Genomic DNA, 13,952 nt, shown 5'->3' with positions numbered 1-13,952 from the left:
GGGCGGGATGAGCGTTACTAGATTTAATTATTCCCGAAGCTAGTCATAAATTTACTTCCCGATTATCATTATTGGACTAGGATTATATACGTGCACTTAACTAGGGGACTCGATCTCGCTTGCTCTATGAGGTCTGTCTCGGTGAAGAGTCAGGGCGCTACCTGGATCCTCTTGCCAAATAAGAAATATACCGAAATAATTAAATCTCTGCGAAGATGATTCTTAACCCAGGATTTACCCTTAGACGAAGAAACAACTTTACAGCATCGCCTCAGGTGAAAGAGTATATGTACCTCCAATTCACATTGGGCGGTCAGCAGGAAAGCTGTTCAAGATTGCTTGCGATTAATGTACTTCGTAAACTTGTTCAGCAATCATCATGATAAAAATAAAATAGTAGAATACATCTATTACCACGAGTCAAGTAATAAACTGATTAATATAGAATTTTGTACCCTTCTCAATTTAGCGGTACAGCCGTTTAGCACTGAAACGAATGTTTCCGAACACTTACGAACCACGGTCAGTGAAAAAGAAACTGGTGTTCAATTACTAATTAGTTATAAATTTGGTAACCTATTCGCCATCCAGTTAGTATATAGATCAATGTTCAGTATTAAGTTGACAATGCAAACTTGCAGAACATTTTCTTTGAAAAGTAAAATTTAATTTCCGGCGCAGTAGTTTTATAAGGTAACTTGGGCTGCGAAATAAATTTTAGTCATCTTTCCATGAGGAAAGGCTTGCTCCAACTAATGTACACATATTTTATACTAAAACATTTTCTGAAACATTCTTGGAAAATTTACTGCAAATAATATGCAAATTTGCTGTCAAACTTCTCCGCAAATTTATTTTGCAAATTTTCTGTAAGTTTGCACTGAAAACTCGAACCCAAGTGACATTTTGCTGTTTGCCACAAAGCTGCAAACTTGCAATAAACTTGTTGAAAAATTTTTGTGCTTTTTTGGTAAGTGTCATCGTAAGTGTGCAGAGAGAAAAGCGAATCCTTAATGCGTTTTATTTGTAACTGCCCTGAACTAGGAAGGGAGCATAGACCGTAATAGTTTCTGATTGTAAGAACCTAGAACATCTGTTACGGAAAGGTTTGCGAGTATAGGAATTGAAATTTGGGGGCGCAAAAGGATTATCCAATCGTTAGTGTCTACAGTAGATGTGGCCACAACCTAATAACTAACGTCTATCAATCATTTTTTGACGATGTCCAATTATATTGAACGCCATCATTAATAAAGTAAAATCTTATTTCATTGCTTTATTTAATAACCAGATTTTGGGCAAGTCTGAAAAATTTTTAGATGTGGGTTCGAAAATGCTGGCAATTATATGAAGAAAATATTATAAATTACAAATTTACTTTATCATTTTATCAGATCAGGTAAGGAGCTGAAAATATTGAGGGATAATTGAAAATTTGGAGAATTTTGTTCTAGATAAATTATCCAATAATACTACATCTTTGAAACGTTAAAAAACATTGTTTTAAAGCTTATCTAATGCGGAATTATATAATCTTTCCAAATCCGAAATATTTAAGTCTCTATCTTTAATTTTATCCAAGATATTTGTACCTTTCTTTCGTTTACCGTCTTGAAAGCCTAAGTACAACTGCTTCGCGAACGTCGTTCGCGAATGCAAATCATGAGTAAGAAAAGGACATAGATATATTTGTGTCCTTTCCTACCTTATGCGTCTCGTTCATGAACAGCTTTCGCAAAGCTAATGTGCGTTGGTCTTTAAAGTTGTGATTTTTGTGAAATCTGAATTTGAATGATTTTGCGCATGATTAATTGTCAGCGTGTGTCATTTGGTCAGCGACCCTTTCCTAGTTTCCTTTATGTACAGTTCTGTGGGGATAAGGAAGAAGGGTTCTCCCGAAGTTTACGAAAGAAAAACAAGAAAACGAATTGATGAGGAAGCCTACTGGGGATAATCAAATGGTTCGATACTTAATTGCAGAGCTCCAAGAAGTCGAAACGCAATTTAAGGAGTGTCATTTTGAGATATTTTTGAGAGAGATTATTATTAATTAATTCTAGAGTTTTTGTTGATTAATTTCAGTTTCCACGATTCGGGACCAGGGATTTCTGTCTCATTCAAACCATTCAAACTACCAGTGTAAATAATTAAATAAATTGCAGTACTTTTGAGTGGGTCTGTTTTTCAGATAACTATATGAGCAGTCTTTCTGTACACTTTGATTTTTGTACCAACTTCGTTTTCTTCAATAAAAAAGTTATTATGTAACTATACTTAACTTTAGTGGTTTAAAATTAAAGTTCTCAGATAAAAATTGTTGTTAGCTTTTTAATTAATTTTATTCTTCACTTACTTTTTTTAATCAAGTTACTAATCATCAGTAATGCTGCAAATAATAGGGCTTGATTCTAAAATAGTTTTTTATCTATGAAAGCAAAGATTTAGTAATTCTTTGTAAATATTAATAGGGTTAAAAATTACTTTTTATTTATAACGTACTACGTGGATAAAAATTTATTTAAGATTGTATATAGTGTAGGAAAAACAGTGAAATTTTATTTATTCTTAGACACTTTTAGAAAATTTGTTTTTTTGATTCCAAGTAGTAAATTTTGTTTTTGTTACAAAATGTTCAGAACTAATTTTTTTACATATACGTTCTTTAATTACTGTACATTAAATAACAAACAATATAAATGTATGTATGGCGACACGCATGTTATAAAATACTTTCAAAATTTTATGACTTATATTGTATACGTATTCACTTTATTGGTCGTTTAATACATACCATTAAGTTATAATCGAAGAAATAAAAACAGCGATAACAATTAACATTTTAAAATGTACTTTAAGTATATTTTCATTTACAATATTTACATTTCGAAAGATCTTATATAAACTACCTATACATGTCAAGAAAGCTTTTAAAGTTTTCGTTTCTCCAAATAATTTCGATTTTTCGAAATTCACATTTATTATATTAACATTAATAAAATGTTTTGTGATTATAGAATTCCAAAAATTTTAGCAATTCTAGTAATTTAATAACAATATATATTACAAACCATTAAATTAACAAAAAATTAATTAATTGTGTTGTCCAAATTGTAAACAACAATGTTTCATAAAAACAATTTTACTTCCAGACTAGAAGATAATAATTTATACTGCACTGAGAAAAAGTTTTTTTCAATGATTAAAATGCTTAATTCCTTTAATTATTAAAAATCAATATTAAAGGTAAATTTAAAATAATTAAACTAACAGATCTATTATGTATATTATCACATTTCAGTAAGTTAATGAAAATTTTCTCCATATGCTAGTATGCGAATTTTTAAAATTATTTTGTCACATTTAAAAAAAGTTTTCACTTTTTAGGTAATTAGAATTATTTTTATTTTCACACTTCATTCGGCATGGATAAGATCATTGAGTCTTGAGATATATCATCCATTGAGTGGTCTGTTCCTAGAAGAAAGAAATAGATTTTGTTATTAAGGCTCTACGCCAAAAAATTATTTGTTTGAGTATTAATTATTAATACCAAAGATTTGTTTGAATATATTTTTAAAACTTTACGTAATTATCAGCAGGTATATGATTGGATTGATAGTCTGTATGATTTTGAATTCCACATTCATACATAATTTTTAAGCATGTTCCAAGATTATAGGAAAAAGATAGTGAATAAATGAATGATACTCTTAAGGAATCACAAAGAAAAAAGTTAAGAGTGAATTCCACTCAGGAATCTGTTCTACTTCCCGCACTTTGAAATGCATCCTACGAAATTATTCTATAGCTTGAAGTTTCACCGAACTTAATACTGATTAGATATGCTGACGACGTTACAGCGTAGATTCTGAATAAGGGCGATGAGAAATCTAAACTAAAATTAAATTAAGTTATAAAGCTTGCAGGTATTTGGATGAAGAAATAATTTCCGTCTTGTTCCGCAAAAATCGGAAGTGACAATTTTAAAGAATAAAGGAATCTATAATTATTTTATCAGTTGAGGGGAGATATAAACTGGTGCGTTTTCAGTTTTTTCATCAAAAACTTTCTTTCGTTTTTCTGAAACCTTGAACAGAAAAGTTAGTCAGTTTGACCCATAAAATATGTCAAATTTTTTTGAGCAATTAGAGATTTCTATTTTGATTATCCTCTTCATTTTTAATCTTATCAAAACTTTAAATATATTACTATTGAAGCTTATCAAGTTAGTAGAACAATTATGGATAATTATAGGTACAATCCTTGAAATAAAAAATATTTCTACTTGTTATGCAACAGTAGGCCATGTAACCAAAAAAGTACTTACCATGATTTTGGTATAAAGAAGGCGTTGGACTTTTGCAAGTTGTTGGACTTAATTGAGCTTGTTGTTGATTTGGTTGTTGCTGCTGGTGTTGAAAGGAGTATGTCAAATGTAGATTGATATGTCGACTAAAATCTGCAGGGGATGATATTGAATTTGGCGGCGACTGGTGGGCTGTAAAAAAACAAACAAGATAAATAATAGAGTAGGATGAAGCGAAACCAGTAATTCGCTCTTGTTATCACGTAGAGCCGCGTTTTATAATTTCGCTGTTCGACATGAATATTAATTCTGACTGTCTAAACAAATATCTGAAGTCTTAAGATGTCCGTCTTAATGGATGACGCATTATTACTGAAATTTAAAGATACTCCACAAGCTTTTTTTAACTTCTATAACAGATCTTTTATTAGTAATCAACTATCTTGTATCGACCGTTTAATGACACACAAAAACCTTAAAATATCTGAGAGGAGATTTCGCTTCAGACTTAAAAACCAACGGATACAAACGACGGCGAAACTAGACACGATGAAACTTGGACACAATGATTTACCAACAGCGACTCTTACAAACAACGACACAAACAATTAAAATAAAACACGTAAACTCGGAATTCACTAATAAATAATTAGCCCATTTATTAATAATCAAACTTGATACAAAACGACTCTAAAAACCCTGAGGTTTCCAAATGTGGAAAGCCCGAGTAAAACTCTGCCCTACTAATTAAATGGCCCACGAGCTACTGAAGAATGAATGTCACTTTGACCGGCTTCTTCCTTCATTTTCCGTCCTTTTCTAATTTTGATAAGGGCCCACATATGACGCTCACACTCACTCGAATGGACAGCGACAACCTGTAAAGAAAACTCGAGAGGGACCGCGGAGATTCGGGACTTTTCGCAACCTCGCATGCGCAATTCATTTTCATAGAAATTTCCACAGAGAATAAATCCCTTGACCAAATGAAATTTAGATATTCCCAACAATAGGAACCACACAAGATTTATGTAACGAAATGCTTCGTTACACTTCTTAATTTAATTCCAGATAGTACACAGTGGTTCCAAATTCCCAAAACGTGGCCAAAAGTCGTTAAAAAGTTTCTACTTCTAGATTTTTAATATCCTACATTGGTTGGTATACGTGTTGTAACGTTGATTTTAAGTAATTTAGTTAGAAAATCCAAATTAAGATTTCGCCGAAACTTATTAAATTATTTCTTTATGTAGTGGCCAGACTTAACATCTAATTAATTTATTATAATCACAGCTGGTCTGTGATTGTCATGAGGCACTTAACAAGCTACCTGGTATTAACCGCGTTACCATTCTCTGGGTCCCTGGTCACAGTGGTTTCATTGGTAAAAAAAGCAGATGAACTAGCGAAAGCGGGTGCTAGGGAACGCAATTTATTGGGCCTGAGTTTCCTATTGGGGTTTCTGACAAATGCTTGGCCCTCGGATTCAAACAGTGGCTGACGGCAGAGCACCAAGAGGAATAGTGGGTGACTAAGGGCTGTAGACAAGCCAAAACACTCATGGAAACTAACTTGAATCCCAAAAGAAAAGCGGAATTCCGTTGACTCAATAGAAAGGAGACGAGAATCATGAGGGGCGCATGATTATTCCCCAAATGTCATTTTACCGAACTGCACTTTTGCGAATTGTCATTTTTGCGAATTGTCATTTTTGCGAATTGTCATTTTTGCGAAAAGCCATTTTTGCAAAATGTCATTTTTACGAATAGTCATTTTTGCGAAAAGCCATTTTTGCGAATAGTAATTTTTGCGAAAAGTCATTTTTACGAATTTTCATTTTTGCGAATTGTCATTTTTGCGAATCGCCATTTTTACGAATTGTCACTTTTGCGAATCGACATTTTTACGAATCGCCATTTTTACGAATTGTCACTTTTGCGAATCGACATTTTTACGAAATGTCATTTTTGCGAATAGCCATTTTTGCGAAAAGTAATTTTTACGAATTGTCGTTTTTGCGAATTGTCATTTTTGCGAAAAGCTATTTTTGCGAATTGTCATTTTTGCGAAATTTCATTTTTGAGAAATGTCATTTATGCGAATTGTCACAAAAATGACTTTTCGGAAAAGTGACAATTCGTAAAAATGGCGATTCGCAAAAGTGACAATTCGCATAAATGACATTTCTCAAAAATGAAATTTCGCAAAAATGACAATTCGCAAAAACGACAATTCGTAAAAATTACTTTTCGCAAAAATGGCTATTCTCAAAAATGACATTTCGTAAAAATGTCGATTCGCAAAAGTGACAATTCGTAAAAATGTCGATTCGTAAAAATGTCGATTCGCAAAAGTGACAATTCGTAAAAATGGCGATTCGCAAAAATGACAATTCGCAAAAATGAAAATTCGTAAAAATGACTTTTCGCAAAAAATACTATTCGCAAAAATGGCTTTTCGCAAAAATGACTATTCGTGAAAATGACATTTCGCAAAAATGACTATTCGCAAAAGTGCAGTTCGGTAAAATGACATTTCGGAAAAATGACATTTGGGGAATAATCATGCGTCCCGAATCATGACAGGGCTGCTACCGGCCATGGTGATTTGCGCTATCATAGGCATAAGATGGGGATTGTGGAGGATCCTAAATGCCGTAAGTGTGGAGAGGAAGATTAAACCTCGACATACATTTTGTGTGACTGTCCAGCTCTAGAAAAGAAGCGTGAATACATAACGGCTACTTCTCTTTTGAAGAGGCCGTTATTGCTACCAGGAGCCTGACCGAAATCCTTCTGTTGTGGAAAGGACTTCGGATGTAAGGGTAAAAAGATTACCCAAGCCTTAGTGGCTGCGAGAGGCTGCGGTCACAACCCTTATCACCAATAATTTACTATATCTTTGAATTGTATAGAGTCGATATAATATAAAATGTTGAGTTGTAAAAAATGTATTTTATATAACAAGAGAATTCCACACGTCTTGGTTGATAATAATTCACATAATGTAAATAATGAATTTAATTAATTAATTCTATTTAATTATGAACCGACCGAAAATGTTCAACAACAATTGAGATTGCTTACGAATTATTGTCACAACTGTCAACTGGCAACCACCTGTCAAAGACGTTGGGCCTGTGATCATGCTACAAGGGCGAACCCAAGGTGTGCATGACCTACATATACGGGACCGAAGCAGGATGTCAATTAGTTAGTGCTAATCTCTAGCGTGTGGAAGTTCTCACTGTCTCCATTTATGCAGTGTTTTGAATAAAATCTGTGAGCTCCTCTGTGTTCGGTGCTCGCGACCCTATTGTTCTAAATCATGGTAAATTCCGTAAAAGTAAAATAGTGAGCTCGATTAAGAGCTAGCCAGGGAAAGTTATTATTATATTATTGTCATCGTGATCCGGGTAGTTTACTTACCTGGCGCCGTGGAAGTACCCTAAAACGGATTATCGCTAGTTTTTTACGAGAACGAAGTATGGAACTTGTAAATCGGTATTTGTTACCATTTTTGTAGCGTTAGGGTGACAAGAACCGTTAAAAAAAGGAAACATCGTTTTGTGTCCTATCCAAAAGTCAAGCACTGTCAAGGAAGGATTCACGTACTTTTTTTTCCGTGTACACGCATCTATTTGGATTGCAAAGTAGATGTACGCTTCTAAGGAAGGATTGTAATTATGGTAGGGATTTCACGGCGGTACAACATTGACGCATTTGATTCTCCGTCTAATCAACGTGTCTCTAGTTCCTCCCTAACTCTGTGAATTTCCGCCCTCTGTGATCTCGTCACCGTTCTGTGATTTGACATCCAAAGATTCTCCAGTTCCTTAAAGCGAGCTGGGTCTCTCTTTGCATTTACAAATTTTTTTAGGATTGCTTGTGCCTTCTCCTCCGTCACACATACAATCCCAACAGGACAAGGCTTACTAGAATTTTGCGCATTAGAGCCAATTCTAAACGTACGTATATTATCCATATCATCTGACTAAATGAATTTTATTTCACTGAGGTGACAGTCGAATAAATGAAGAGCGCATAAGAAGTTACAAATGATTGAGAGTGTCAGCGATTATTTCCGATCCCTAGGTCGTTCCGGTTTTAAAAATTGACGAGGAACGAAGGCGAAAAATATTGCTGGATTTGAGACAAACAGTGGGATGACGAAGCTAGCCGGCGTTTTCCAAAAATTGTACAGATTAGCTAATGGAGATGAGCAGTACACTGAATTCTCCCAAAAGCGGTCTTGCGAAGAGTGGACAAGTTGTGTGCTCGGGGTAGAAAAGGGTAAGGGGGAAGAGATGGGCAGGGCCAGAAAATAGTAAGACACAGCAGAGTGTCTATAGTGTTCTTATTGCGACGTGTGTTATGCGTATTCATATTGAATCAAAAGCCGCATTTACACATTTCGGCATCAAAGACTATCTCCATAGAGCGGTCCAAGAATTGAGCCGTCTTATCTTCAAAGGTTCCAGTGTAGTTACAAGAATGGAAAGAGATCGTGAGAGAATATATTATTACGAGTGTTATAATTGGTGTGTAACGCATATTTCTTGGTATATCGAGTAAATATTAATTGGTAAAAAATTGTTATTTAGTAGTCCAGTGTTTTATTTTCTACTGTGTTGGTATTATTCTAAATGAAATGCAATATTCTCTATAGCTTAGCGAAGGTTTTTGCAATTTATTTCTAAATGAAATCAGAGACACCGAAATTACATTAGTGGAAAGCGAAATAATCATAGGGTAAGATTTTAGAAAAAGATTTCATTACTTTTTTGACTTTGGGTCACATTTTCAGCGTAAGGTACCAATGTGGGTTGTAGCGAAACCACCAATTACAAGACACACTTACAACGATTGTAACTCTAAATCTAAAAGAAAAACTGTTGTTATAGTTCGTTACAGTTTGGCAGCCCTATCAAAAAGGAGAGTTAGTTTCCCAAAAATAAAGTGAGCTGTGAGTTTCTTTTTAATGCAGCACTTCAGCGTATTAAGCGAACAGTTCTACCAACAGTTTTTCAGTGTAGGTCCGAATTTGGATCCACGGTTCAAACCCTAACAGCATCTGAATATTGAGGATATCCTACGGATGTCCTTCTTTCCGGAAACCAATTATATCCGTAGAATATCCCAGGATTGTCCTGAGATATCTTAAAGACATCTTAGGATATCCTTGAATATTCGTTGCTATTAGGGAGATGTGAAAATTGATGGTTTTGACCCACTTCACTCTATTAGTTAAAAATTCTGTAAGTACTCACGTAGTTACGCTACTTATATAATTATTCACAAAGAAATATAAGAAGCCTTATTCTTAAAATAATTAAAAATATTTTCTTAATGTAATTTATTAAAATCTTCAATTTACCATGTCCTTTCATTTTTCCAGTATGCAAATGTTTCTTCTGTCTTGCTCTCGAATTTTGAAACCAAACTTGAGTTACTCGTTTGCTTAGTCCTGTGACATGTGCAATTCTTTCTAGATCTTGTCCATCAGGATTACTATCAAGCTGAAAATTTGCTTGCAGCACTGATAGTTGCTCCTCAGTGAAGGTAGTCCTCACTCTTTTTGCCTTGTTTCCACCTTTACTACCATTTTCGAAATCTCCACCTTCTACAGACATTCAAAGATTAAAAATTTTTAAATATATCTATTATTTTAGAAAGATATAGTTACAATGCGAAACATCACTTGTAAACCTATTTGCAATCGAAATAAGTGAAGTGCATGAAAACTATATTTTTAGGATATAATATTTTCCCTACAACGGAAAATCTGCGGCAAGTGACATTTTTATAAAAATTCAATTTTCAATATCAACTCCCCTACTGAAAATTTTAATTTAGTAATCTACACAGGTTCACTTATAACATCTTCATAAAGAAGTCCACGTAAAATTTCTTAAAAAATCATGTATTATATTTATACGAAAAATAATATTGTTATGATTTGCTAAGACAGTAATCGTAAGTAGTAAAAAGCAGTTTTTGTAGAGCGAGCGTTTAAAGTAAATTTTTAAATGAAAGTTGATGAGGGTTCTACTTAGAGATTCCTGTACCGACATTTATCGACACTTCTCAGCTCAGTCGCAAACCACTTAGCCAAGACACAAACCATAGAGTACAAGGGCAAAGTGTAACTTAGAGGAAGATGTCTGGGAAGATTTCACGAATTTTGATAACCGAATCAGAAAAACAATTCGGCTCCCTCCGTTTACTAAGCGTCATTGGTAATTTTAAGTGGTTTGGGTCTAGGCTAAAAAGTGTCGGTAAACGTCGGTGTAGAAATCTTTAACTAGAAATATACGAAATTGTGAATAGATGACACACAAATTAGTCATCATTAAAACACATCAATTTCGTTATTCACCTAAATTTTCTAATGTAATATAAAGTTTCTAAGCCTATTAACTATTTTAATGTAATAATTTAATATTTTTCTTTTTGATGAAAAACTGTAGCAAATCTGACAAAAGTTTAGTTTTTGACAGTAATTAACGATAAAAACCGTCTTCAAACATTAAACTTAAACAAACTGAGTGAATAAGTCAGGACTGAATATGATGAAAAACTGGAAAAACCATTTTCCACTTTCGTGTATTTGCCAAAAATAAGCTTTGATAACCCTAGAAAGGCTGCCTATTTTTTACACAAAAAATCAAATGATTCTGTGAATGTTTTTAAATATTTTGCAGGATAGATTTTTCTACTATGAAACACTTCATTCTTGGAATACATCAGAATAATAAACACTATAAAAATCTGTATCTTAGAATAACTGAAATCCGAATTTTTTTAAAAAAAAAAGAATACCTAATGCATTTTTACAAGGAAACTTATGAAGGGGTCGAGAAGAATCTTATGTAGGTTGTTGCTTGAAAATTTTCAGTAGGGTTCTTTGCTAAACTGATTTACCTTTACCACTCCTCACAGTCTGCCTTTTACTCCTTTTCCTTTGTATTATATGTATTATATACTGTTCCTCAAGAAATTTACAACACATGATCCTCTGAGTAGAATTTATAAATAAAAACAGTTTTTCTTTGCTTCTATTCATCGCAGTTTTTCCATTCTAGGGCAGAAATTATTGTATCTTAGTTACATAAATAAAATATCAAACACAAATTGAAATAAGTTTTCAGTAACTGATTATCACATTACACGTCTTATTTCTTGAATAATATTAATTTACTATAATGTGAAACGGACCGTCTGAACTCGGTTTAAAGTTCTAACACTTTATTTTTACTGTGCAAAGATTTTTTCTAAGGCTTAAATGTCCTAAATTTTGTTAATTCTTTTTAGGTAAAAATACTAATTCTGAACAAAAACAGTTGTTAATTTATCGGGTTCCAAAAATTAAAAACAGTGGAACCAAAATGAGGAACAAATTATTCCAGGAATCTAATTAGATTTGCTTCAAACACTTTTCTCAGGGTTTTTTCTCTTTGCTAATACAAACATTAAAATTGCGGTATAGCGACAGAAGAAATGGAAGTTTAGGCAGAGAACCCGATGCATATGAATGCAGGATGACCACAGCGAAACAAATTTTTGCCATAAACTGAAAATACAAAAATGTTGTTACTTAATTCACAACCAGAATTAAATAACCTTCTCGAGATTAGAAATTATCTAAAAATAGTTCAGAGTATTTAGCCTTATTTAGAAAATCATCTTCCAAAACTAGCACTAATGTTTCGTCTTATCGATAGATTGGCATAGAATTTTAAAAAAATTTCGAAAAATATAACGATTCTTCATTGGCATTTTATGAAGCAATTCGTCAAAGATCTGGATAAGACAGGTAAGTATTTCGAAGTGCACATAAATTGTTGCCAAAATTATTAAGAACTGCAAAAAACTATATAAGCATAATGAATTAAAAATCATTGTTATGCGTTCGGAGTAACAAAAATAAAAAATAGTTGTAAGCTGTTCATGACAACCGTTAGGATGAGGATAGAACATTCACCCAAGTTTGTTTTGAACAAATAATATTCTAATAATTTATCGTCCTTCAAACAATGTCCTATGTGAGATTTTTTAAAGGAATTATCAACAAGGCCTTTTCGACTTTCAAACCTAAGGTACATAAATTTAAGTGTTATGCAGGGTACAGGATATTAAGATTTTGGACTGAAACAGTATTTTTACAAAACTTATTGTATTTTTTTCATACTGGATATTTTTTCATAATTTTACCTATGGAATTATCTACTAGAAGTTCGCATCACTATTAAGCATTAATTAACTTTCTTCAGATCGGAAAAGTTTCAGGACAATTAATTAGACCATTGTAGAAGAAATGATTTAACAACTTAGCTAATTATTTAACTCTCGAAACTAGTCACGAAGTGAAGCTTGCTCAATCTGCTTTTTCACTTCTTGAATAATTTATTCGTTACTGAGAAATAGTATTTGAAATTTTTCCAGTAGCTCACAGTTATTAATTATGTTTCTCCAAAAAATTTAATTTTACAGTTATTCATTTCACAGATTGGAAATGAATGAACATTTGAAAATAAATGTACTAATGTTTCGCTTAGATTATAAAATAATTTACAAATCACAATATAAAAAAGATTCTCACCATCAGATGAAGTATTATTCCCTTCGACAACATCAAGATAGTGAACTTTGCAGAGTAGCCGTGCGTCGAGGAGGGCAAATTGCTCACCAGTAGATAATTGGCGTGAGCAAGCATCACATGCGAAGCAGGCCAAATGATAGACCCTTTCTCTAGCTCTTCTCACCCAATCGCCTGCACCAACACTCCTTCCGCATTTAGCGCATTTGGCTCCAAAAGTTCTGTGGGTGCATAAAAAAATTGAATTTATTTAATGCGGTGAATAAAAGTTACATCCGTTAAAATTTCTTTAATATTAAAATTCTTTATAAATCTTTTAAAATTAAAAATTTTAATGCTATCAACTTTGAAAAAGGAGCAACATATTTCTTATATAGAGCAAGTGCAAGAAAACATTTTGGAAGACAAGAAAAAAATGTTAAAGCTTTCTTCGCAAAGGTTAACGCCATTAGCAATCAGATCTACGGTCAGAATTGCAATTCCCGATATTGACAGGGAAAGAGGAGCACCACGAAATGTTTTAGCAGCTGTTATAGAGATTGATAATGACTATTATACTCTTGGTAAGTAACACTCATGATTTACTAATTTTATATAACGCCCTTGCTTTTTCTAATTATGCATTTTTTTAGGAAACGAACATGTCACACCAAATAAAAAATACGTTCGAAGTGAAATACATAAATATGACGAAAATCTTATTGAATTCAAAAATGATTCCGATGTACAAATCACAGTAAGAGAAGCTGCTTTTTACTGTTTAAGTTTTTTAACTTTGTTTAATACTTTAACAAGTATCAATTTTCAATTTTTAATCTTCAATACCTTGAGAATAAACTGATTAAAACTTTAAAATTAAATAATAAGGCAACAACCTAAAAAAGAAGATCCCTTTTTCATATACATTCAAGAGGAAATATTTTTTAAGAGGAAACGATTTATTTTAGAAGGATACTCAAGTTGTTTGAAAAACTTTTGGTTGTATATAGCTTGATGAGTATTTTCAACACGATTGTGCAATTTAGTGTCTCAAGTATACTAATGAATC

At 32.8% G+C, this 13,952-nt stretch overlaps 1 protein-coding gene across 4 annotated transcripts in view; it reads right to left on the bottom strand.

Annotated features, from left to right (window-relative positions):
• Positions 1–3,048: 3,048 nt before the first annotated feature.
• The window catches only part of LOC122511935 (LIM/homeobox protein Awh), a 51,669-nt gene continuing 40,765 nt past the window's right edge, over positions 3,049–13,952 (bottom strand). For 2 of the 4 annotated variants that reach the window (XM_043627503.1, XM_043627505.1), the window contains 4 exons: positions 12,908–13,125; positions 9,683–9,928; positions 4,328–4,498; positions 3,049–3,474 (listed from right to left, as the gene is read on the bottom strand). In XM_043627503.1, coding sequence (XP_043483438.1) covers positions 3,407–3,474; positions 4,328–4,498; positions 9,683–9,928; positions 12,908–13,125 — 703 coding nt within the window. In that variant the 3' untranslated portion in view covers positions 3,049–3,406. The remainder of the gene's footprint in view (positions 3,475–4,327; positions 4,499–9,682; positions 9,929–12,907; positions 13,126–13,952) is intronic. The other 2 variants (XM_043627507.1, XM_043627506.1) reach the window with 1 other exon arrangement.

This window comes from Leptopilina heterotoma, unplaced genomic scaffold (assembly GCF_015476425.1).
Source record: "Leptopilina heterotoma isolate Lh14 unplaced genomic scaffold, ASM1547642v1 Lhet_91, whole genome shotgun sequence".
Classification (NCBI taxonomy): Eukaryota; Metazoa; Arthropoda; class Insecta; order Hymenoptera; family Figitidae; genus Leptopilina; species Leptopilina heterotoma.
The sequence above is the reverse complement of the archived record's forward strand: the minus strand, read 5'-3'. Positions and strand labels throughout refer to the sequence as shown.